This window comes from Eulemur rufifrons, chromosome 15 (assembly GCF_041146395.1).
Source record: "Eulemur rufifrons isolate Redbay chromosome 15, OSU_ERuf_1, whole genome shotgun sequence".
In the NCBI taxonomy this organism is placed as follows: Eukaryota; Metazoa; Chordata; class Mammalia; order Primates; family Lemuridae; genus Eulemur; species Eulemur rufifrons.
The window spans coordinates 6,760,420-6,785,427 of record NC_090997.1 but is presented as its reverse complement, the minus strand read 5'-3'; the positions used below and the strand labels follow the sequence as shown (position 1 = coordinate 6,785,427).

Below are 25,008 nucleotides of genomic sequence, written 5' to 3'. Positions count from 1 at the left end.
AAGGCATTGAGGGTCTCGTTTGAATTCTGGACAAAGTGCATGCACAGCGGAGGGTATTAAAAGGCCTGAGATTTGAGAATTCGGGAGAACAGCAGATCAGAAACCACTGTGGGCAAAAGGCTGGCGTGGGGACAAAGAAGAGCCTGTGAACACAAGCAAGCACACACTGGGGAGAATTCTAGGGAAGACCGAAGCCAGGCAGGGCCCGGGACCCTGCGAGGCCCACAGAAGAGCCCCACAGACTTGCCTGAGAGCAGGACGTGGCTCCCGCTCCCCCAGTTATGGGAGAAGAGGAAATAAAACTGGAAATTAAAGAAAAACACCAAGGAGACGAAAGTTCTTATCAACCAACATACACACTTTTAATTGCAAAAAGTAAAAACTTTCGTTACATAAAACTTTAATTTACATACATTCTTTACATGGTGGAAGTCTTTGCAAGTTTGCAGTACATTAAGTACTTGTTCAACATCCTGCGCTCAACATACACACTCATGGCTCAGACCGTTCCAAGCCCCTGCGCTGGGACCAGCCAGGCCCCCACAGCCTGGCTCCCCGAAGATGAACTGCGGCTGCCGCCGGCTCCGGCCCCAGTGACAGCAGTCCCCAGCTCACGTGTGCCTCAGTGTCTCCTCCTGCCCGGCCCTCAGCATCTGTTGCTGGCCTTTCCTCAGCAGGGAGGGAGGAAGGAGGAGAAAAACCTCGCAGCCAGCATTTTTCTAAGGGTAAAACTGTGGAAAGAAACGTGGAGGGAAGGTTGCCTATGAGGAGACTGGATGCCATGTGTCTGTTGGGTCCTGTCACCAAGTTTGTTCCCGAAAGGGTCTGAAGTGCTCTGAGGGGCTGCGGCTTGAAGCATGGGACGCTGGGGACACTGCTAAGCGGCAGTAAAGGCAGCGGCACAGGATGACCACACCTGCCCCACACAGCTGCCGTGAGGAACTGCGGAACGAGGTGAACGGAGCCTGGCACAAAGCGATGTCCCAACTCCCCCACTCCCTGGTTTCTGTCTGAGGCTCAAAGCCCAGCTGGGCTCCCCGCTCTGCACGGTGCTCGCGGCCACGGCTCACTGGGAGTGGTGGCTGCTGCCTGCCTGACACGCCGAGCGGGGGCCCAGGGGCCTCCGGTCCAGCCCCACCACATCTCGACCGTTCCAGGCCTCCGCGTAGTTACGTAACATTCCTCCTCTCCACCAGTCTGAGAAAGTCTGGACATCTCCCGGTCTCCAGGGAGAGGAAAATGACAGATGTATTTAGCTCTAATGCTTAAATTATGCAGGGCAGGGAAACCAGACACTGAGGGACCTGGACAACAGACAAGCTGGCTGGTCTCTCTGAGTCACGCTGCGTCCAGGTGGGCGGACTTGGATGTGTGCACGAGGGAGAGCACCTGTCCGTTTCCCTGACATGCTTTTGCGGGGGAACCCACAGGCTCTCTGGACGCTGGGGGTGGGGAGGACAGGGGTCTGCATGCTGCTGGTGACACGGCACATTCCCAGAGCCTCCCTTTTTCTGTTTGCCACAGGGCTGTCTCCGCAAGCGCCTTCACCGTCCTGGCCTGTGCCCTGATGTGCACCGGCTCTGTGCATAGCATTGCAGTCCCAACATGGAGAGAATCTCAACCTAAAATACTATTTTCAAGCACATCTCTGACACCTTCTGCCTCCGGCAAATTCTAGTAGGCAATGGGGTCACCACTGAAAGGCAGTGAGTGTGGAACTCGTGTATTCAGGAGAGCATTTCCTCCATCGCTAAGAGAGCTCAAAAGCCTAAAAGACCCCTATTGTTTAACAATTGATTCTCAAAAGGTAGACAAAATCACCTCCCTCCATGCAAACAGACACACAGCACAGCCCTTCCTCCCTTTCGCCCACAACCTGGCCTTCTCCTGGACAAACAGATGATGAGAAGCAAACATTTGCTCTGGGGTTTGAACATTCACGAAGGAAGCGACTGGGTAAGGAGCACACTCATTCCAGACCGTATTCAAGTGATTAAGCACATCACATGCAGCTAAGGAGTTTGAGATTTTGTTTTACAATAATTGTTCCTACGCTGAGGCCTATGCTGGATTTGGGGAGAAGGGAATAGAAAGCTGAGAACTGAAAAACAAGTGATGTAAACTCCAAGGGGACCCACAACTGGAATTGGATAGAGTGAGTCCCTCCTTTGGTCACACATCTGGAAGAACGTGGTGACAGGAAAATGGCTGGACACAGTTGTCTTCCAGCAATTCTCACTCTTTTTTAAAAAGAGTTTTCAAAGGGGGAGGGAGAAAGTGAAAGGAATTTTATAAAAGTCATATGGTTAGATTCTTTCCTCCTCCATTTCTGTCCAAAAGAGTTTTAAAAACAAACCCTGCAGTTGCTGGCTTGCTGGCCCCCCGCTGGGGCGCACCTGAGCCGATGGCACCCACAGCTCTCTTCTCAGGCACCACGCCGTGCCGCAGCAGGAAGGCGATGCGCCATGGAGCCACCCACCCACCAGCAGTTGGCTCACCCAAGCCTTCACTTCTTTACTTGTAAAATGAGGATCTAATGCTCCTTTAGAGGATTGGGCGAAGAGTAAAGGAGATCATATATAGCAGGCACTTTGTTAAGTTGGAATGGACTAGACAGATGTTATTACTCCTTTCTCTCACAAAATGAGCCAAATCTGCCCTTTTCATTGTTTTGCTTTTCACCAAATAGTGTATTTCTGTTTTCATAAACCACTGTTATTTTACTTTCTCCCTTCCCTGAAAAAGTTGAGGGGGAGGTGAGGGTAAACTCTGCCTCTTTTCATCCACCACAATAGGTGCGGTGTCCACTCAGTGGCTGCTGGAGAGCTGAGGATATTTGGACACATACGCTTCAAACTGGCACCAGAATGCCTGTCTGTCTCCCCAGAGAGCTGACTTCTGGGGATACGCACCTCTGTGGTGGGAACCTACAACAGGTGAAGCTAACCCATGTGTGGAGGTCACTGCCATGTCACCTCTTAGTAAATGCTCAACAAACTTACGAACAGGTCCTGCTTTTCAGAGCTGTGGTTTTGTTCGTATTGCAGTGGTGGAGATGGGGAGTTGGTCAGGTGATCCTACCACGGCCCCGCAACCCTACTGCCTCATCGTAACGACTCTGTCCCACACCAGGTCATGCAGAGGGACTTTTGCTACTTTCTGCCAGAGGCTGAGAGCTAGAAGGATAGGAGTAATCCTGCGGCGTCCTGCACAAAGCCTTGGATAACTAGAAAGGGACTGGCTGGCACCCCCCAGCCCTTCCTGTAGGACCGGACAGTAGCAGATTCTGCTTATCAGAATTACCTTAAGAAGGAGGTGAATTACTGCTATGTTTCTGGTAATTAAGAGCAGAAAACCCTCTTTGGAGAATTTCTCCCATAATACAAATTTGTATTCAAGTCTGAACTGGATAGATTTTAAGTAAAATGAGTAGTATATGCACAAAAGTCTCTACTATCTTCTGCTGTAACCATTCTTTGCTGAGCTACAGAACAGCTCAGGGGCTTAGCAGACTTTCCAAGGGGTGCTTTAGAATGCCAATACGTGCAAGGGTTCCTTAGTTTTCAAGTTTTGTGCTGAAGTGGGTATTTTATGGACATTTAAGATGTCAAGGACTGGAGAGGAATGGAAAAGGAACACAAGGCAACTCACAGAAACAAAACAGAGATCTCAATGGTTGACACAGTTTTTTTCCTAAGGACACCTCTCTTTTGTTAACTAGAAGGGTCTAATTGAAGACAACTCTGAGTCCTCTGAGGAACTTGTGTCTATGTCATCCTTCCCCATGTGCAGCAGGAGTAGGGACACGCAGAAGGCTCTAAAAGCTTGCACACGGCTGGCCTCTAGATGATCCCTCTGACTTAAAACCTCTTAAATCACAATTGCTTAGCAGCATGACTTTTATATGTACAAAAAGTTTTGTTTTTCCTGTATAAAGCCACACAAGGGCCTCATTCTTTTAAGGAGAAATTCCCTCAGGTACAGTTCATCCTAGTTCCATTCAAGCCTTCCACGGAGGAGGCTCCGAGTGTTTCCACCCTGAGTTCTGGGAACTCTGCTTGTCCTTGAGAAGCTCACAAACAGGCTTCAGGCGCTGGGTGATTCCGCTGCTGTGAGAAAGAGGGCCTGGGAGATGAGGCGCGGGCTCCTCCACGGATGAAGAGGACCCCACAGAGGGTCACGACCACCTTCCCTCACAACTGTCTAGCTCCCCATGACTGACAAGGACACCTACTGCATCCATTTCATTTCTGCAATTCGGAGCCAGAGGCCACAGTGAGGTTTTTTCTTCATCTTGGTGATGGCATGACCAATGGCCAGGTATCTAACAGTGTCAATAAAGGAATAATAAAGGAAAAAAGGGAACAAGTGTCCTTATTTATACCATTTGATTAATACATACCAAAAACACTTGGGGGAGAACAATGAGCATAGCGAATCAGCCTATCAGAAGAACACAGCTTTATATTATTGCAAAAAATAAAAATACCTCACCTTGTTTCCCAGCACAAAGACAAAAATCATTTCAAGACAGAGGATCACAGTCAGTTGCACACACAGCTGGCAAACCCTTTGGGTCTGGAGTTCCTCCCACAACCACATTACAACATCGGCTTTGACGCATCTGTAAAACATCTTCTCTGCAGAAAATCAGACTCTAAAGATCAAACCGAGGGAGGCACCCTCTCCCCAGGCCAGCTACGCTAACTCACTCCTCTCTGAAGACACTTGGTAAAGACGACGCAGCTGACAGGAGCAGTGAGTGCTGCCTCAGCAGTAACGGGCGCTGGCCCAGCCAAGGCAGAGGCGACTAGAGCCAAGATTCTGAAAAACCATCCAGACAGGCAAGGGACGGGGCAGGGAGTTTACGAACCTGATAAAATGGAGAAAAATATTACTTTAGGAATTCCCATTTCAAATTATAATCAGACTCTACTCTGGCATCACTGAGATTCCAAGAGTCATGGGCACTGGGAAGGAAGTACACGTGCAATTCAAGGTTATTTGATCTTTTTTCACCGGTTCTAGATTCAATTGTGCTCGAGAAACTGCAATGATGCCTTCAATCAGCTGTGGCTTTCCAAAAAAGTACAGGGCGATGAGGCCAGGAAGACAGGGATGAACAGGCTCACCTGGTGAAGGACGGCTGTGTCAGAGCCGGCTGGCTGCCCCTCAGCTGCCAGGGAGCCAGCAGGGTGGATCGTGCCGAGGCCAGTGAAGGAAGGCACCCACCCTCTTTCCTGCCTGAGGGGCAGCCTCAGTGTCGCAGTGCCCAAAGGCCTGGACGGGCTCAGTTTTTCACAGATGGGTGCTGGCGAGGTCCTAACCAAGTGGCCAGGCTAGAATTCTTCCAGAATCACCTGCGGGAAGAGTCAGCAGGGGTTGGCCCTGGCCACTGCCCCACAGTTCACAGCCGGCTGGCTCATGCATGCAAAGGGCAGGTAACTAAGTAGCCAACCCCTAGAAAGCGGTTTCATCGTTTTTGTTTTTATTTCCCCCCTTTCAACCTGGTTTTCAGCTCTCAAATTGTTCCCGAATAAAGTTCTGCTTCCTATAGTTCTGAGAGAGTGGTTCCATCGCAGAAGACCAAGGGCTGGACCCCTCTGGCTATAATGTAGACCTTCCAGTGGGTGGCGCGGGCATAGCCTTGAAGGAAAACAGCAAGAGGAAAGCACGTGAGTGTCAGGGACAGGGCACACCTGCCGGGAAGCGCAAGGCGGGTCTGCCAGAGCTGGCCCTCGGGGTGCCCGGCAGAGTCAAAGACAAATCCCGCACTGAAGGGCTCTTAGCTCTTCCTCGCAGAAGTAGTCCTAGCTACCACCAGTCCTCTCTGTATCCTGTCCTCCAACAGGAGCCACTGTGAACCAAAATACTTTGTCACCGCCCTCATCGGGGCAACTGTGAGTCAGTTCGGCAGGTTTACAAAGGATCCAGACAAGGCTGGTGCTGGGCATCGGTCCTCGGACTGATCTTAGCTTTTTCAGCAAGAATATGGGATGGATTCTGAAGGGGAGCAGGACTTACTATCTGATTTTCCTGAGGTTATCTATAATATGGTGTCATTAAAGAACATTCAGATTCACCTAAATCAGTACTTCCCAAATTGGGTTTGGCTAATGCTAGTGTCCCGTAAGATATCCCAAAGAAAGCAGGGCCCATGGCCAAGTCAGTCTGAGGAACGCTAGGCTCCTCCAGGGCTTTCCAGAGTCCTAGGTACACCAATGTGTACTGTGCATCAGCAAGACCACATGGCCCAGAGTCCACTGACTCAGGAGCCCTATTTGCCAAGGGCCTTTGCAAGGGGCCCCTGGTCCCATCTGCGGGGGTTGTGAATAACCTGAGGAATTATTTAGGAAACGCTGACCTGTGCCATCTGAGTGGGCGATGAAGGTAAACTTAAAAACTTTAGCCCTCCGATAACCTGATGATGCTGAACTTCATTGTGCCTATAGTTGTAACAATATTTTCTTGTACATTTAAAAATTTATTAAGAGGGTAGATTTCAGGTTAAGTGTTTTTACAACAATAAAACAAACAAACAAAAATCTCCTGATGTCCTAATGGAAAATTTTCTAGAGCATGATGGCTCCTACCTGTCTTTAAACTGAGAGCACTGAAAAGAATTTGGCCTTTACTTGGTGACTCAGGAAAGGTCATGATGAGCAGCGACTGTCCCGTACGGGGGCCGTGGATGTTGTGCCTGACCGCTGAGTCATTCTTGAGAATGCCTCCAACCAAAGGTGTTATCTGTAACCCCTCCCCCCTCCATCTCCACAGGACAATGCGCATTTTGTCAAAAATCATAGAACCTGCATGTCGCAGTGCCATTCTTAAGGGTCCCTAAGGCACTGGAGCTGCCATCTCTCCTATAACCACTGAATTCTTCTTCACTGTCAGGTCTGCTTTCCCGTCCTCATTTTTAAGCATCGAAACTGCAGCCACCGCTTCTACGTCTGCCACTGCTTCAGGTGCCCACTGGCCTCTGCACCGCTGCCTGCCCACGTCCTTCTCCCAGACTTGCCCTCCTCTTCTCTGCAGTCTCCCCTCCCTTCTCCGTGCTCCTGCCAAGTGACTGGCCCGTCACAGACGCTGCCACCACAGGGCTCCTTTCCTTCTGGTCAGCAAGCAGGCTGGTCGCAGCACGGCAGGGACCCCGCTAGGCATCTCAGGTTACCCTGGACTATCTGCATCCGCATTTAATGCTCAAAGCTTCCTTCATCACCGCCACTTTTTTTTTTCTTCTTCCCTAGTTCTATAATGGGCATTCTCGGTGCTTGTGGGAGGTCATCTGGAGTGTGGATAACTCAGGTGTTTCTGCAGTTGTCTGAACTGCTAGGTATTTGTAGAACGTAAGACAGAAACTTGTTCAAGCAGAATCACACACTCCAAATCACAGACTTTTGCAATAGTCACCCCTGTGTGAGGGGCACTGCGCTACAGGAAAATAGGTTCAGAATAATTTCCATACAGGAATCCTAGGGCCAGGCCAGCTGTGCTCCATTATTAGTTAATGCTTGATTTGTACATTTTTATTTTTCATTTCTAAACCGAAATAAGTTATGTAACTTGGATTAAAGCAAACTGCAAACTCAAACCCTCCAATAAGGTGAGAGGTTTCCAGGAATTCAGAGGTCTTCGGAATGGGTAAAAGTAAAAGAAACCAATTAGAAAGCCAGTCTGGGCTCTGCCAGGCTCTCCAGGTCTTACTTGGATTTTGTGAGGCAGGAAAAACAAGGAGCTCAGTGGAGACGCTGCCTGATTTATTTGCTTCTGCCAAGAAAACTCTGCTGTCAAACTAATTGCTACTGACAGCAGTTGATTCAAACTTGTTCCTTTGGAACAGATTTTTAGGATGTAAGGCACAGGACAAGTCATAGCTGGGAAAACATGGAGCCAGAGTTAAGTGTGAGTCATCAATATGAGGCTGTGACTCGGAATGCGGGACCCACACGGAAGGCAACATTTCCTTGTGTGACCATTGCCCTTACGTACTGTTCTATTGTTTATTTGCAAAATGGGTACATAAGCGGTTTCCTCTAATCTTCAGCTGTCCCTCCCCTGGCTTGACTGCAGTCAGACTCGATGCTTTGTCTGACAGATGATGGGGCCTTGGGATGGTCTCCTCTCCTTTCTGGGTCTCAACTTCCTCATCTGTACAACAGTGGATTGGTCTAAATATTTTCCAGAATCCCTTCTAACTTGAAGTTTCTATGACCAGACACGTGCATTCTAAATGCTGTATATTCAAGACATTTCTCTACGCTACATTTTCTCATTAGTTCCATTTCTAAGCATAAACAATGACCCTATTACTAAAAGAATGCTATTTTTGATTCCACTTAATAGAACCTCGGTGAAGGCAGTATTTGATTCTTAAAATATTTTTTAGTTAAAAACTAAAAAGATCCCAGGGCTGACCCTGCCCTCCTGGGGCCCTACATACCAACGTCCCCTGGCTCTACTGGCAGCGCCACAGACTGGCAGTGTCTTCGGCAATGGAAAGGAGGGATGAGTTGCAACATGGCCTCGCCGCTGCCAATGGTAAACAGGTCATGCATCTTATACATCTGGAGGAAAGAACAAGAGGGGAGAAAAGGCAGGAAAAGCAAACAGAATAAAACCTGGGGGTTTCGTACACAAAAACGCTTATATATAAGGCTAAAGTCCTAGTCTCAGCAAAGAGGAAAACGGAACCAATAACAAAATTTGCAATTATGTTCAAAAAACAAAACCAAACTAGTTTCTCCTGAGAACAGCATCCCTTGGTACTAAGACCAGGGTAAAATCTTTTCTATGGGCTCTCCTAAAGAAGCACTGTGTGATTTAGTGGGCAACATCCTCAATAACAGGCCAGGTGTGGTAGCTCACACGCCTATAATCCTAGCACTTTGGGAGGCCCAGGCAGGAGGATTGCTTGAGCCCAGGAGTTTGAGACCAGCCTGAGCAAGAGCAAGACCCCCGTCTCTACTACAAATGGAAAAATTAGCTGGGCGTGGTGGTGCATGCCTGTAGCCCTAGTTACCCAGGAGGATGAGGCAGGAGGACTGCTTGAGCCCAGGAATTTGAGGTTGCAGTGAGCTACGATGATGCCACTGTACCCTAACCCCAGGTGACAGAGCAAGACCCTGTCTCAAAAAATAGCAAAAGAGAAGCCAGGCATGGTGGCTCACGCCTATAATCCTAGCACTCTGGGAGGCCAAGGCAGGAGGACTGCTTGAGCCCAGGAGTTTGAGACCAGCCTGAGAAAGAGAAAGACCCCATCTCTACTAAAAATAGAGAAATTAGCTGGGTGTTATGGCCCATGCCTGTAGTCCCAGCTACTCAGGAGGCTGAAGCAGGAGGATCCTTTGAGCCCAGGAGTTTGAGGTTGCAGTGAGCTATGATGACACCACGGCACTCTACCCAGGGTGATGGGGTGAGACCCTGTCTCAAAAAAAAAAAAAACCCCCAAACAACAACAACAACAACAAAAAGACTAATGACACTAAGATTGGCCTGATTTTGAAGACTAAGGAGACAAGCAGCATATGCACCTGCACAGGTATCTGCTGCACTGCTGAGGGCATACAAGCATTATACGCTGCCAGCAACAAGCGTGAAGTGCAACCTTCCACGTGCCAAGTGAGGAGCTGTGAATCCTGGGGAGGGGATGGGACAAGGCAGGAATGGGGATAAAAGAAGGTGAGTCTTGCTCAGGCTTTTCTCCCTACTTCAGTGGTGAGAGAAAACTCCTGGAGCCTCCCCTCCCCAGCCTCCTAGCTCATGCCCTTCAGGGAAGCCCTTTATATGCCTGCATAAAGCGGGGGTCAGAAGTCCGACTCCCAGGGCCATGTCCTAGTTTTCTCTTCACCATTCAGGGCTTCCAGAGTCTGGGGGTTTTTACCCTGTCTCCCTTGGTCTCTCTCCTGCTCCCATAGACCCTGGCCATGATTCTGTTTCCATGACAACACTAGAGCCATTGCACCAGCTACTGTGGGCACAGGCAGTAGTTACCACCTGTCTATTATACTAATACTGGCAGAAGCCCTAACATCTGGTCTTGAAAAAAATTCTAGAGGACCAGAAACAAGTGGATGTACCCCTCTTTCCCGCGGGCCTGAGAGGGGGTGGTATCACCTTCCTCCACGCCTAAGACGGGAAGAAACAGGCAACAGGATGGCACAGGCCAGCTCCAGGCAGCACCGTGCAGTGGGTGAAGTGGGCCTTGGAGCTCCCTACCTCTTCCCCCAGTGCAACCGGGCCCCACTTCTCATCTTCCACCCCAAGGCTGCCTTTGGATTCTGGGCCCACAGACACATGACTTGCCCAGGGCTGTGGACAACAGGGTGGGGTAACAAAGCCGGGGAGAAAGGAGAGCTTGGGCCAGGGTGGGGGAACAGATGCTCTAAGAAACCAGACTCCCAGGATTGTTGCCTATTTGGGCCACTGCCCTTCCCCAAACATCCTCAAGAACCACAAGATGACTTTGATAAGCATTTGAGTAACTTTGTATTTGCTCCTTTGGCTGGGCTCCCTGGTGTTAAGCAGGCTGGTGAAATTAACTCCAGCATTCAAGTGGGAAAACCAAGAAAAAGATAAAGGCCCTCTCCCAGAATTATATCATAATTATGAAGATGAAATCATACGAGGGCCCTGAATTCTAGCCGGAGACAGCAGGATAAACGTCTTTAAAATCTAAGGCAAGAACCCAACATCTCCACCCCAGTGCTGGCAGACAGAGGTTCTCACTTCTAGACAAAATGATTGTTTTTATAGGCTTTCAAATTCCTTTAACACAATTCAGCAAATGTGGAGCCAGACAATAGTATCAGGAGATCGAAGCCACAATCCAGAGCTGGTAGGGGGTCACAGTTTGGGAAATTTAATTTTTTTTTACAAAGGAAAATACATCCTTTTAATTCTTCCAAACCAATCCAGGCTCAAAACCCTTCCTTAGAAATGAGACTCAACAAAGGAGCAATTCAGAGAAAACTAAACACACACAAACACTGAACAGCTCTCCCAGTCCACTGGCCCCCAGAGAAGTAAATCTGGGCTGTGGACACCTGGCCCTGGACTGAGGTGGGAAATGATGGGGGCAGAAGGGGCCTTTCCGCCCCCGCTGGGCTGCCTGCCTCTAGCATGTGCTTGTCAAATCCCCCCCGGGGCTCCCAGGCTTTTTGCCTTTGCAGTTCTCTATCTGAAGTCTCTTATTTATGAATATTTCTAGGGAAAGCCAACCTGGAGGTGGGGGTAGAGGGAGTCCTTCTATCAACTTGCTCTGTGTCCTTGGGCAAATCACTCAATCTCTCTGGGGTTCAGTTTCCCTATTTGCAAAATTAAGAAGGTAGACTATTTACATGCTAGTCATTTATGCCTTGCCTACTTTCTAATTTGAGGTAGGAAAGTCAGACCAACTGTACACTCAAGTCAGTTCAAATTTTAGGATTCCACTTCTTTAAGGTAAAGCAGCTTGCCCCCAGGTATTAAGGGCGGAGACAGATCTGCAGGCTAGACTTTCTGGAAACATGACTTCATAACAGAGTGGGCCGGGCAGCAGGAGGGGAGAAGTTTAGACTATGTGAGTGTCCCTCAATTCACCCTCTAAGTTGATATACGGGGAAGGCCTCGATTATAACATCAGTTCGGGTCCCAAATGAGGAAAATTCTAGATCCAAGTCCTCTCAAAATTGCCTACCTTACTCCCCACAACAGGTTCTGGGTGAAGAAAGAAGCACTTTTTTAAAGAGGCATCTTTTGGAAATGGCAGGTCAGTGAAAACAGGAAAAAGCTCGCGTAAGATTTGTGATCTATTCAGGGGTCTTCTCCTGTAAAAGTTTGAAACAAAAAAGGTCGTTAAACTGGGCAAGCCAGCCTATCTCCATGGCTAACAGAGAGCTGAGCAAGGGTGGGGGAACTGTGGGTGGTAAAGAGGGAAAAATATCAGCAGAGTATCTTCACTACTAGGTTTACGAGGAATCGTTGTGCCAAGTCAATGAATTATGACGTGTACACACACAGGCATAAACTCTACAGCCACGATTTGTACATGTGGGTGGAGTGTTTATAAAGTGCAGCTAAAACAACATATAGAGGAAGGAAAGAAACAATCCAGTCATTCTGTCTTGGAAAAGAGACTGAAGTAATAGCAGGCCAGGCAGGGGGAAAGGAGGAAAAGAGAAGGGAGAAGGAGGGAACCTTCTTTTGAGGCGGAACGGCATGCAGTGTGAAGCCTGATTAGCTTGTCAAACTCGCAATTCTGCCATGCAAATAAACAGCACATTAAAGAAAGGTGGAAGCATGGAGAAATTATCTAACAAAAAGCCTGAAAAGACACTAATTCTCTTTTAGAACAGTTCTAAGATGGAAACTGACTTTCCTTTTCTTGTTAGAGAGCAACCTTAACTCCAAAGAATGGACTGTGTCTTCTGCAGGACACAGGAAGGAACAGGAAAGCAAATCTGGGTTTCAATCCTGGCTGGGTGACCTTGGGCAAGTTACTTAACCTCTCTGATTCCCACTTTTCTGATCTGAAAAATGGCAATAATCATTCCTACTTCCCCGAGCTATCATGAGTGTCATCAATGAGCAACAGACACCAAATAAGTGCCAGAAAATGCAATTCTATTCTTCGCACTCTCTTCCACCCTCGATGCTTAGGCCTCATTCTACATAAACTGCTAAACACATACTTAGAAATAAATTCTATTAGGCAATCTTGGTGTCCCCCATGATGGTGCCCCTCCTTGTGACACACCTTTTCCGTTCATCCCCTTTATATCTCATTACTGGTTCATCAGTGAGCTCCTGCCGTTTGACATGAAGGGTGTACTGTCACGTGCTTACACCATTCCGGGCACATGGCAGGTCCCAGTGGTAGCTATTACTGTTTTGCCAGTGGTACTGGTCTGCCCCTTCCCTACACACAAACCAAGTGCCCTTTGCACACTCACCATGGGTAAGGAAATGGGAACCACCTTTCGGGAAAGCAACGCCACCACTTGGTGAAAAACCCTTCTGTGAAGCCTTCTGTCACCTCAGGGTACTGGCACAGAAAGTGCTGAATCTCCTCAGACAATAGGGGCTGTCTCGTCTTGGCAAGGCAGCAAACAAAGCAAACAAAACAACACAGTTACTTGTCAGAAACTTTGCAGAGCCTGATCTAGCCTTTAAATAGGTAATCTATCAGTGTGACAGTCGGGCCTCTCGCCTACCTTGATCACCAGAGGATGGAGTCTCTCAAATTTCTTTGGGGCATCTTCTAGGAGCACTACCTTCAGGGGCAGTTTCTCGGAACAGCCGGTGCAGTTGGCAGGGATAGCATGAGCCTCTGACTCATTCTGCTCACTGTCGTTTATCCCCCAGGGGTCAAAGTCTGAGAGAGGAAGGGACATGGAGAAGGCAGACACAGGAAGAACACAGCTGATAAATCCAGCAGCTTTGGCAATGCAAGTAGAAAGATACCACAATAATTTTTAAAGGCTAACCACGACAAACACTGGAGACCTCTGAAAAGGTACATATGAAAAAAGCGCCCTCTCAGGAGTGTGCAGAGGGCCCATGAGACAGGGCGGGAAAGAGAGGTGCTTTTCTGTATGTACTTTTTGATACTTGGTGCAAAGTATCTTTAAACATGTACATTTCCCAAATCAAATCAATAAAGTATAACAGCCTGAAAAAATTCAGCAACATGCGGCTGAAGATGTAGTTCTCCCAGTATCTTCCATCCTGTGACCCACACGTCTCAAATGTCTACAGCATGTGGGGGTGGGGCCAATAGAAAGGGTGACCCCGCCATCACTGACCTAACGCAGGTCTTCTCAGTCTGGTGTGTACCCAGACTCTTGGTTCACAAGCACACACGGGAGCCAGGACGAGCCAGGACGACTGTGGGAAGGAGGAGTGAGAAAAGGGCACAGAAAGGAGAAGGGATGGAGAGGAGAGAGCACTTTCCAGCGGCCATCTTTGGAGAGAAGTATGTCGCACCTGCCCACAGACACCCCTCCATTCCTGCTCAGAGGGCGCGGGGCTGCTAACCATGTTGCTACCCCACAGTCTAGACCACAGGTTGGTCAGAAACGGAAGAACCCCCACCCAGACCCTCGCATGAGTGCCGGCTCCCTGACACTCTCCCCAGGTTGGCTCCTTCCCTGACGGGGTTTTCTTTCCCCACAGCCTTTCCCAGTTTCTCTCTGTTCCTTCCCTCTGACGCTATCCTGTTCCTAATGTTATTCCATTATTTCTTGTTTACTTTCTGCTCCATTCTGGGTTTCATCTGTGTTCTCTGAAAGATGTGTTTGTTTTAAACTCTATTTTGAATCCAAAATGTTTCTGAAGATGGTTCTGATTAAAACCCGATGGAAACCAAATCAGGAGAGAGCCTAGAACAAAAGACAACAGACCACTAAAATGTGGCTGAAACGAAATCAATTCTTTAAACCAGTAAACACACTTGGGAAACCTGATCCTTAATTACAAAACGTTTTCTGTCGTTGGCAGTAAGCACTTTATCCTTGTTTTCCCTAAGGCAGCAGTAGCGGGGCGTGGGGAGTCCTCCGCAGGGCAGGACCCCGTTTGCTGTCGGCCCGTCTCCCGAGCACCCTCCCTCTCTTGCAGACCGTACCTGTGTTTCCCTGGGGCAGCCGCCACCTACGCTTCTCAGCCCCTGACAGCCTGCAGGCAGACTACCAACCAGAGGGCGCTGCCACAGCCCACTCCTGGGAGGGGCCTCTCCTCCCACAGCGCTCACCGTGCGCCTCCAGGGCCACGGCAAGACCCTTTAGTGCCACCTGTTTCGGTGGCACACTGGGGCTGCAAAGGTGTACGTTTTTTTTCTTCTCCAATATTTTCAAATGTTATTTATGACGGTCAAATATGATGAATTCTTGCCAATATACAAGAACTATGGTAATGAACATACAATGAGGCATAAATAATCATAACAACATGTTACAATTATACAACATTTCAGTTTCCAAAATACTTGCAGGAGAAGGGGAAGGGGGAGGAGGCTAATGCGCGAAGTGTCAGGCCCTGTGCTAGACACTTTCCCATGTGACATCGTTTACCGAGGAGGCACCACTATTCCCGTTTTACGAATGAACAAACTGAAAGTTAGAGGCGACAGGAAGTTCCAGAGGTGCCCGAGTGTGGCGAGAAGAGCGTGGGGGATGCCAGACATGGCAGGGTGGCGGTGTGGAAACAGTGGCTGCAGACTGTGCTGGGGTTTCCAGGGCGTGAGGTATGTCTGGCTCCACTGAGAACAAAATGAGGGACCACGAGAGGCTTCTGAGCAGGGGTTTTACGACATTCTAGGAAGATTATTCTGGATTGTGATTAGGGTGCTCAAAGAGAGAGGCTGGGAAGAGGAAGACCTGCTTTGTTTTGGTTTTGCCCTTTTCGGGGGAGAAGAGGGTTATACTGTGATGATGAGTGAAACATAAAGACTGAGGCAGTGGGATTAGAAAGAAAGGGTGGGCTCTAGAAGCAGTGGTGATGAAATCTACAGACCTGAGCAGTACTACCACGAATGTTTGTGTAGAGAGCAGCATCAACATGGTAGATATCGGAGATCTGCAGATTTATTATGACATTTTTCTGTAGTAATGTGTTGTAGTCCACCAGAATCGGTCAATTACGACAATTTTCCCAAGAGACGAGAGAAAAGCACCAGGAGAAAGCAGCACCTTCCTCTCATTTGTACCAAGGTGCATGGGCTGCCAGCAAGCAGCTCCGGACCCAAGAGTAGGGAGAATTATTTTAACTGTAATTTATTTAATTTTAATTTTATTCTGAGCTTTAGGTATCCTTGGGATTACCAAGAATGGAGATGGCTTAAAAAGCAGGTGGAGGAAGAAAACCTAATGAAGGAAAATTAAGAAAGAAAAAGAAAGCATGAATAAGAAACTAAGAGAAAAACTTGGGGTAGTATTTCCTGAAAGTCTAAGACACTCAAGTAAAAAAATGTTAGTACTAAAAAGAGAATTTAATAAGGGGGTAGAATACAAGTACAGATATCTAGATACATAAAAATCAAAGGCTTTCTTACTCTACTAGCCAAAATCAGTTAAAAGCTGAAATGGAAAACGATCTCATTCATAACCAGCTATAAATTTAGTAAGAAAGGCAAAACTATAAAACTTTACTGAAGGACATAAAATAAGATCTGAATAAAGAAAGAAACATACCATGCTATGATCCTGGGGTGAGGGGGAAGAATAACTATAAAGTCTCCCCCAAACCACATACTATATATAAACTTAATACAACTTAGAATCACATCAGCGTTTCTATGAGTGAAGATAGGGGTGGGGCTGTGACAACCGCACAACTGGATTCTAAAGTTCATCTAGAAGAGTAAATGAGTGGAATAGTAACAGGCTATCTGTCCCCTGCTCAAATTAAAGGCATGCTGGTAATACAAATGAATTATGGAGCATAGTCACTGCTTAAAATCTATGGAGGGCGCTGCCCTCAGGCACAGGGCCAGAGAACACAGTAGGAGCTGTATGTGATAGACTCTGGGCAAACGATGGGCCCGAGGCCCTCACCTCTGCCTGCTCATGGGCTACCAGAAGGCTCGAGGCTGTCTCCATGTGGGGCATGAGGAAGGCAGGGCTGGAGGGAAACAGCATTATTCTACTTTCTCTGTGTAGACAATGGATTTTTAAAAAACAGCTTTATTGAAATAACATTCACATATTGTAAAATTTGCCCATTTAAAATGTACAATTCAGTAAGTAGGTTTTAGTATATTCACAGTTGTACAACCATCACCACTGTCTTAATTTAAAACATTTTCATTACTCCAAAAAGAAACCCTGTACCCACTGGCAGGCACTTCCCATTCCAACTCCTCTCCCCCAGCCCTAAGCAGCTCCTAACCTATTTCATTCGCTATGGATTTGCCTATTCTGATATTTCACAAAAATGGAATCATACAATATGTGGCCTTTTGTGTCAGGCCATATATTGCATAATGTTTAGCATAATGTTTTCAAGGTTCATCCCTGTTGTAGCACGTATTAGTTTTTTTTATCGCTGAGCAATATTCCATTGTATGGATACACCACATTTTGTTTATTTGTTCATCAGCTGATGGACATTGGGTTGTTTCTATTTTGGGGCTACTATGAATAGTGCTCCTATGAACATTTGTGTACAAGTTTTTGTATGGACACATTTTCAGCTCTCGAGGATATACCTAGAAGTGGAATTACTAGGTCACATGGTTAACTCTACGTTTAACTTTTTGAGAAACTGCCAAACTGTTTTGAAAGCAGCTGCACCTTTTTACATTCCCACCAGCAGCGTATGTTCCACTTTCTCCATGTCCTTGCCAACAACTGTTATTGTCTTTTTTAGCACAGCCATTCTCGAGGGTATGAGGTGGCATCTCTTTGTGGTTTTGGTGTGCATTTCCTGATGCCTAATGAATTTGAGCATCTTTTCATGTGCATATTGGTCATCTGTATACCTTCTTTGGTGAAATGTCTATTCAAATCCTTTGTCCATTTTTAATCAGGTTGTCTTTCTATTACTAAATTTTAAGAGTTGTAACAGTAAATTCTTGAAAAGAAATAAGGGATTTGCTTTACCAGATACTAAACCATTCTATAAATCTACTATAATTAAAACAGTACAATCAATCCTCATTATTCATAGATTCCTATTTGTGAATTTACCTCCAAATCAATCCTCGCAAGTCTTTTGCAGTCATCCACAGAGCAGCAAATCCCAGGTGGGGTGGAACAAGGCAATGTTCTGCCTTTTTGTTTCATTTCTCATACTGTAAACAAGTGTCTTTTTCATTATCTGTTTAGTGCCATATTTTTTCACATTCTTGTGCTTTTTGATGGTGATTTTGCTGTTTAAAATGGCCCTCATGGGAGATTGTGCATGTGTGGGGGTCAGAGGGTATAGGAGAACTCTCTGTCCTTTCCCCACTCAATTTTGCTGTGAATCCAAAACTTCTCTAAAAAATAAAATTTGTTAATTTTTAAAAAAGGCCCCATGTGTACTGCTGAAGTGCTGTCTGGTGTTCCTAAAAGTGAAAGGCAGTGATATGCCTCACAGAGAAAGTATGTGTGTTAGATCCATTTTGTTCAGGCATGAGTTATAGTGCTGTTGACTGTGAGTTTAATGTTAATGAATCAACAATATATATTAAATAAGGTACCTTTAAACACAGACATACCTCAAACAAAGTTGTGAATTGACTGGTTGATGAAAATGTGGCAAAGGCTTGCAGGAGCCTGACCCTGTATTTCCCCTAAAGGGAATGACTCAGTGTTCACTGGTTCAGTGTTCTCAGGGACTTTACAGAGCATAACTACCACCGAGAATGAGAACCAACTCTATGTTTTTACAGAGGAAGCTATATATATTTCCGCTACAGAGAGCAAATATATAGAGAGAGTCAAAAAGCTTAATAAAACAGAAAAAGGGTGTGGAAACAGATCCAGTATATATATGAGTATTTAATTCACAGTAAAGGTAGATTTTAATTCAGTGAGGAAAAGATGAATTAAGGAAATCATATTGGAACAAGTGACCATCTACACGAAAGAAAATAAAATCAGATCTCTACCTTTCACTATATAATGAAATACATTCTATATTAGAGATGTAAATAGATAAAACAAAATTTAAAAAATAACTAGAAGAGCCAGGATAGTGGCACACACCTATAGTCCCAGTTAACTTGGGAGGCTGAAGTGGGTAGATCGCTTAGCCTCGGAGTTCGAGTCTAGCCTGGGCAACATAGTGAGACCTGGTCTCAGAAAAACCAAGAAACAAAAATAAATAACCAGAGGAAAACACAGGGGATAATTTTTATAATCTTTTTTTTTTTTTTTTTTTTTTTTGAGACAGAGTCTCACTCTGTTGCCCGGGCTAGAGTGAGTGCCATGGCGTCAGCCTAGCTCACAGCAACCTCAAACTCCTGGGCTTAAGCGATCCTACTGCCTCAGCCTCCCGAGTAGCTGGGACTACAGGCATGCGCCACCATGCCCGGCTAATTTTTTGTATATATATATTTTAGTTGTCCATATAATTTCTTTCTATTTTTAGTAGAGACGGGGTCTCACTCCTGTTCAGGCTGGTCTTGAACTCCTGACCTCGAGCGATCCACCCGCCTCGGCCTCCCAGAGTGCTAGGATTACAGGCGTGAGCCACCGCGCCCGGCCAATTTTTATAATCTTGGAAGCAAGGAAGGCTTCCTAAGCAAGACACATACCAAAATGCCACAAAGAAAAAATAGACAGATTTGACCAATACCTGCACATAAGAGGCAAAGAATTAATATCTCTAATATATAATGAGCTTCTATTTGATAAGAAAGTTTTAGATGGCAAGATAATATGAACAAGTAATTCATAGAAAAGTAAATATACATTGCCTATAAAACAGATGAAAAGACATCCAATTCCACTAATCATCAAAGAAATGCAACTTGAAATGAGATATTATTGTTCAGTTTTCTAACTGGCAAAACAGTGATAACATCCGCTGATGCTCAATATATAGTGTTAATGAAATTATAAGCTGGTATAAGTTTATGAAAACAATTTGATTGTATTTATTAAAGTTTAAAATGTACATGCCCTTTGACCCAGCTACTTTACTTCTAAGGATATACCTTATAGAAATAATAGTACATGCATAAAGATATATGCATATGTTTGTCCCAGGTGCATTTTTTTCTAACAGCAAAAACAAAACAAAACAAACCCCTCCCCTGGAAACTGGTTAAACTATGGAATATTCAACAGAATGGAATAATATAAAGTTCTCAAAAATGTGTATACTGGGGTTTAATAGCCTCAGAATTTCATGTCTTTCCTGGAACCTCAGAATGTAGCCTTCTTTGGAAATGGGGTCTTTGCAGACGTAATTAAGATGAGGTCATACTGAAATAGAATGAGCCCCAAATCCAGTCTAAATGATATCCTTATCAGAAGAGAACACACACAGACACGCACACAGAAGGAGGATAGCCACGTGAAGATGAAGGCAGAGGCTGGAGGGATACTCCCACAAGCCAAGGAATGCCAAGAATCGCTAGCAACCACGGGACACTGGAAGAGACATGGAAGGATTCTTCCCTAGAGTCTTTGACAGGGAGCGTGGCCCTACCAACACCTTCATTACAGAATTCCAGACTTCACAACCGTGAGATAATGAATTTCTGTTGTTTCATGCCACTCAGCCTGAGGCACTTTGTTTTCGTAGCCTTAGAAACTAATTCAATGTGTCTAGCTAAAAATATGTGCATGAGCCCTTTTTTTGTGTGTGTGAACTGAAAAAGTATTTTATATTTATATATTCTAAGTATATTTAACTGTATAAACACGGAAAAATTGAGAAGGTTGAATACCAAAAGGATGTATACTAGCAGTTGCTTGAGTAGAAGAGTTAGAAGGATAGAGGTGAGAAATTTTACTTGATTAAAAGTATTTTTTAAAAATCAAAATCTTGTATCTCTTTATTGTCTTTGTATATCTGTATTTTATGTATCTTCCAAGTAAAAATGTCTTTGAAGATCATGAAAACTGAAGCCAAAACTATCAACTTTGAAATGAAGAGCTCAGTCATCTCAGAAGACAGGCCCCTGGAGAGGTGCTTGGCAGGAGCAGAGGCACCGTGGCCAGGCTAGGGGCCAGCAAAGAGGGAAAACGATGAGGAAAAGGGATCACCAAGATGGGGTAGAGCTCATGCCGTCCATCTGAATTAAGGGAGCCCAAACCCCAAGAGAAAGAACTACTTCTGATTTCTCTGCAGCCTTGAGACCATCAAGGTAGATAAAGAACGTGCTTGTATTTGGTGGAAAGACTGAGCAATGGGTGGGCAGTAGACTGGGCAGGGGGGTGTGGTGTGGGCTCATCCGCCCCGTCCCACAGAATCCCTGACAACAGAGAGAGGTGTGGCTAGACGCCAGCCTGGCCTCCAACTATCTGAAAAGGTTTTGTCTGACGTGTTCTCTAGACAACTGGCTGGAGCCATCAAGCCGCAAAGTGAATGAAATCTTATCCTGGAAAACAGCCAATAGCACACAGCCAGACTATTCCGTGCCACCCTGGTCACAACTTCTCTTCAACCTAATATGCTGCATCTCACTTCTTCCCAACCCTCCTCTGCTCTATTCACTCTGCCCGCAGCACCAGACGGAAAGGACAGTGGAAGTTACATAGCAACTTCCTATCTTTCTTTGAATTTCCAAGGCTTCCTTACTACAGATATCCTCCTATACCAGCTATTTTAAATAATTATAATGATAATTTAAAAAGTGTAACAGAGAAGAGAAACTCTCTACATTAGAGTTCAGTAAAGCTCATGACCTATATTCTAAATTCTTACCATCATGTGGAACCATTTCACTATTTGAGATGTCAAAAACGGTCTCTCAGACAAAATAGAGCCTTGAAGTCAAAGTACAGAAACTGTACCCTCCCACCCATCTTTACAAGTTGGGCACTCTGCAGAAAAGTGGGTGGGCCAACGTCTGACCCATCAGGAGACTTCGTGGTGCCTGAGAGTTGTTTACAAAGAAAACTCACTTAGGCTCGTTCACTGTGGATAGCCATAACATACCCCGGAATTCTTAGTGGGGAGAGTCCTTTTACACAGATTAATAACCTGGAAAAAAGAAAAAAAAGATTTCTTTCCAGGACCAAAAACTCCCTCTGGGTAAAAAGGATAGGGAAGAAAGAAAGGGAAAAAGCCAAGACTAGCTCTACAAGAGCAGAGGTTTGTCTGTCTGTTTTGTTCCCTGCTCTGTTGAGAACAGTGTCTGGCATATAGCAGAGTCTCAGTAAACATTCACTGAATGAATGAATGAGTTGGGCGGGGAGGGAAGGGAGGGAGGAAGGAAAAAAGGGAGGCTAACGAACCAGAAGCTTTAACTATAGAATCAAGTCCATGGGGAGAAAAATCAAATGAGCTATCTGGATTCATAGAAACTTCAAAATAAATAAAACCTCATGATTTCTTATATTAGAAATATACCCAAGAAAAGCCTGCAAAGCCCGAGACAAAGTTCCCATGACTTTCACTGGCCTGTGCTCAGTATTTAACCAGGTTGCTCTCCAGGAGCTCATTTTGCATAGCACCTCTTCCAGTATCCTGGGCATGAGGCGGGGGAAAGCCTGGAAGTGGCTTTTGCCAGGTCCCCTGCATGGGTGGCAGCATGCCCAGAGCCATTTTCATACACTGTAGGGATGGAAGGAGCCCAAGAAATCATTTCGCCAATTGCCTTACTTCCAGGAAGCAACGTATCTGAACAACTCCAAACGAAAGAGTCTATCTATTTTCATGAGTTCTCACTTATACAAAAATTTTTCTGTAAAATTTAGGTAAGTAACTTTAGGTAAGTTACTCAATCCCCTTGTACATCAGTTTCCTCATCTTTCAAATAGACATAAAATAGTATCTACCTTATGTTACTGTTGCAAAGACTGAGAAATGAATATAAAGCACATAGCACAGTGCCTGGTATACAGTAAGTGCTTGACATAGCTGGTCTTATCACGGAAGCTAAGCTTATTTTGCAAACAAAAGAGTAAGATACTCCTTGAGGGCCAGGCATTTCATCTTCGGGCACTGGCCTGGACTCTTTAAGACAGACTACGCCCTTAGCTGTAAGTCGATGACTGATTTGTTACTCCCCAAAGTCCTGGCTGCTGCTGCTGCGTGCCCTTCATCCTTTCCTTGAAGGCCCATGGATGCATAAAGCTCTAACTGAGCAGTACAGACGCATACCTTCTCACTACATGTGAGAGCTACCCCAGGCTTCCTCAGTATAAATGCGTGTTTTAATTTAAAAGTGACCAGAAAATGTCACAAAACAATTGCAAACAAAATAATTGGGTTTAACATGCTGGCACCTGGCTTGGCTGAGGGCAGTGACGGCAGGCAGTAAGTGTGACAGAAGGGACAGAATGCTAGACTAGAGTTAAGAAACTAAGGTTCAAATGCTATTTCGCCACTTTCATCTGGGTAAGAAAGTTCCTTCACCTCTCCTGGCCTGTTTCTTCTTTTATAAAATGGGAATAAATACTAGATTAACTCTAAAGGTCCTTTTTAGTTCCAAGACTTAATGATTCCATGGAAATGGTAAAAGCCAAGAGGACAGCTGGCAGGAGCAAAGTGGATATAAAGATAGGAGGCCAGGAGGAAAGAAAGAAATAAGAATGTGACTGTGGAGGGCAAACTGTGGGTCAGTAAGAGAACGGACTAAGTCGAACATTACTCATAGGGTGCAGACTGAGAGCAGGAGCTGGGCTGAATGCTCAGGAAAAGACCAGTGCAGGGAAATTCTAAACGGCCAATAGCTTGGAACGGCCATTTATCTTTGGAACTGCAGTATCAGCCAGAAAGAACTCTGTCTCTTCAGGGCCTAGGGAGCTGAGAGAGACAGTATCCGATGATCTGAGAGAAAGAAGAGTGTAGGACTCCAAATTCAAACTTAAAGCTCGACTCTTCAGGTCACGACATAGCTACAAACTACTCTCAACAGAGTTAAGAGCTCAGACTCTGAAGATGCCTGAGTTCAAATCGTGGCTCTATGACTTAATAGCCTTGGGACCCTGGGCAAGAGACCTAACTTTACTATGCCTCGGTGTGTTCATCTGTAAAATGGGCACAAAACCTCAAACTACCTCACAGGGATGTTGCAAAGATTAAATGAGCCAACATATGGAAAGTCCCTTCAATAGGGTCTGTTACCTGGTGAATACTAAATAAGTATCAGCTTATTTACTTATTTTTTGCTATAGAGTGAGATGTTTATATGACTCACTGCAAAGTCACTTCATTCTCCTCATCAAGAGGATTCAGGGGCAGGATTTCCTACCCAAGGCTGAAATCTAGACAAGAACCCCACTTCTGCTGCCTTTTTGCCCCCCAGGTAGGGTCAGGAGAAAACCCCTGACCGTTGGTGGTAGTGCCTCTACTCCGTCACCAAGGCTCCAGCCGCCTCCAGTCATTCCCAAGGCGCCACTGCAAGGAGCACCAGATGACCCCGGGAGGTCAGACAGGCCAGCAGTTAAGGAAACAATACGCTCAGCGGGTTTCCGTTGGTGAATCTGCCATGCCATTCTCCCCTGCATTTATTTTAAATGTACTGCTAAGTAATCCTAACTTGAGGAAGTTGTTTTTTGGTACCAGGACATTAAAAATGATATATTAGCCAGGCATGGTGGCGTGCACCTGTCATCCTAGCTACTTCGGTGGCTGAGGTACGAGGATCGTAGCAGTTTGAGGCTGTAGTGAGCTATGATCCCGCCACTGTACTCCAGCCTGGATGACAGAGTGAGACTCTTTCTCAAAAAAAAAAAAAAAAAAAAGAAAAGAAAAAAGGCATATTTTCATTTTTCCCACTGTCTTATAGGCCTCTCACAGGCTCAGAAGTTCCCAGTTGTTGCACCTAATTCTCCCCCATGTGTTTCTATTTACCCTTCATTTCATTATGCATTCATAATTTTTCTTCCAAATGCTATGCAAAACAATTAGTTTTACATGTCTACAGCTTCCCAGAATTATCACAAATAGGAAAATATGGTGCATCAATGTCCACATTTATAAGTAAAAACAGCACTTTAATAGCATCAACAACATTAAAGAGCTGAAACCACACCCTTCCAATGCCCTCTCTCCTTAACCACTGAGCTCAGCTCCAAGGACTCATTTTATTTCCATCTGCAAGGCAAAATATTAATCTGAAGTGGACCAAATAATCTGGCTTGTTGACAAGACACTAATGTTTCTTGAATTTTTTAAACTATGATTTAGAGAAGGAGCAATCGTTGTCCACTGGCTATCCCCTGCTGCAACTCAACAGTCTATGGAGATTCGCTCTACACAACAGGGGGAAGAAAGTGACGCCATCGACCAGGTTCTGCTTACTTCATCCATGTGCCAAAGAGTAGAAGTTGTCATTAAGGAGGCTGTGAAGGGAAGACAGTCAGGAAAGGACACTGACGTGTCTGAGGAAGCAGCACAGCCTGGCCTAACTGACAAGTTTCTGTGAGT

The 25,008-nt window shown here is 45.7% G+C and overlaps 1 protein-coding gene across 5 annotated transcripts in view; it reads right to left on the bottom strand.

Annotated features, from left to right (window-relative positions):
• Positions 1-339: 339 nt before the first annotated feature.
• C15H6orf89 (chromosome 15 C6orf89 homolog) overlaps positions 340-25,008 on the bottom strand; it is a 39,433-nt gene continuing 14,764 nt past the window's right edge. For 4 of the 5 annotated variants that reach the window (XM_069488943.1, XM_069488945.1, XM_069488942.1 and 1 more), the window contains 5 exons: positions 13,194-13,354; positions 12,933-13,072; positions 11,678-11,807; positions 8,444-8,567; positions 340-5,646 (listed from right to left, as the gene is read on the bottom strand). In XM_069488943.1, the coding sequence (XP_069345044.1) occupies positions 5,552-5,646; positions 8,444-8,567; positions 11,678-11,807; positions 12,933-13,072; positions 13,194-13,354 (650 nt within the window). In that variant the 3' untranslated portion in view covers positions 340-5,551. The remainder of the gene's footprint in view (positions 5,647-8,443; positions 8,568-11,677; positions 11,808-12,932; positions 13,073-13,193; positions 13,355-25,008) is intronic. The other variant, XM_069488941.1, reaches the window with a different exon arrangement.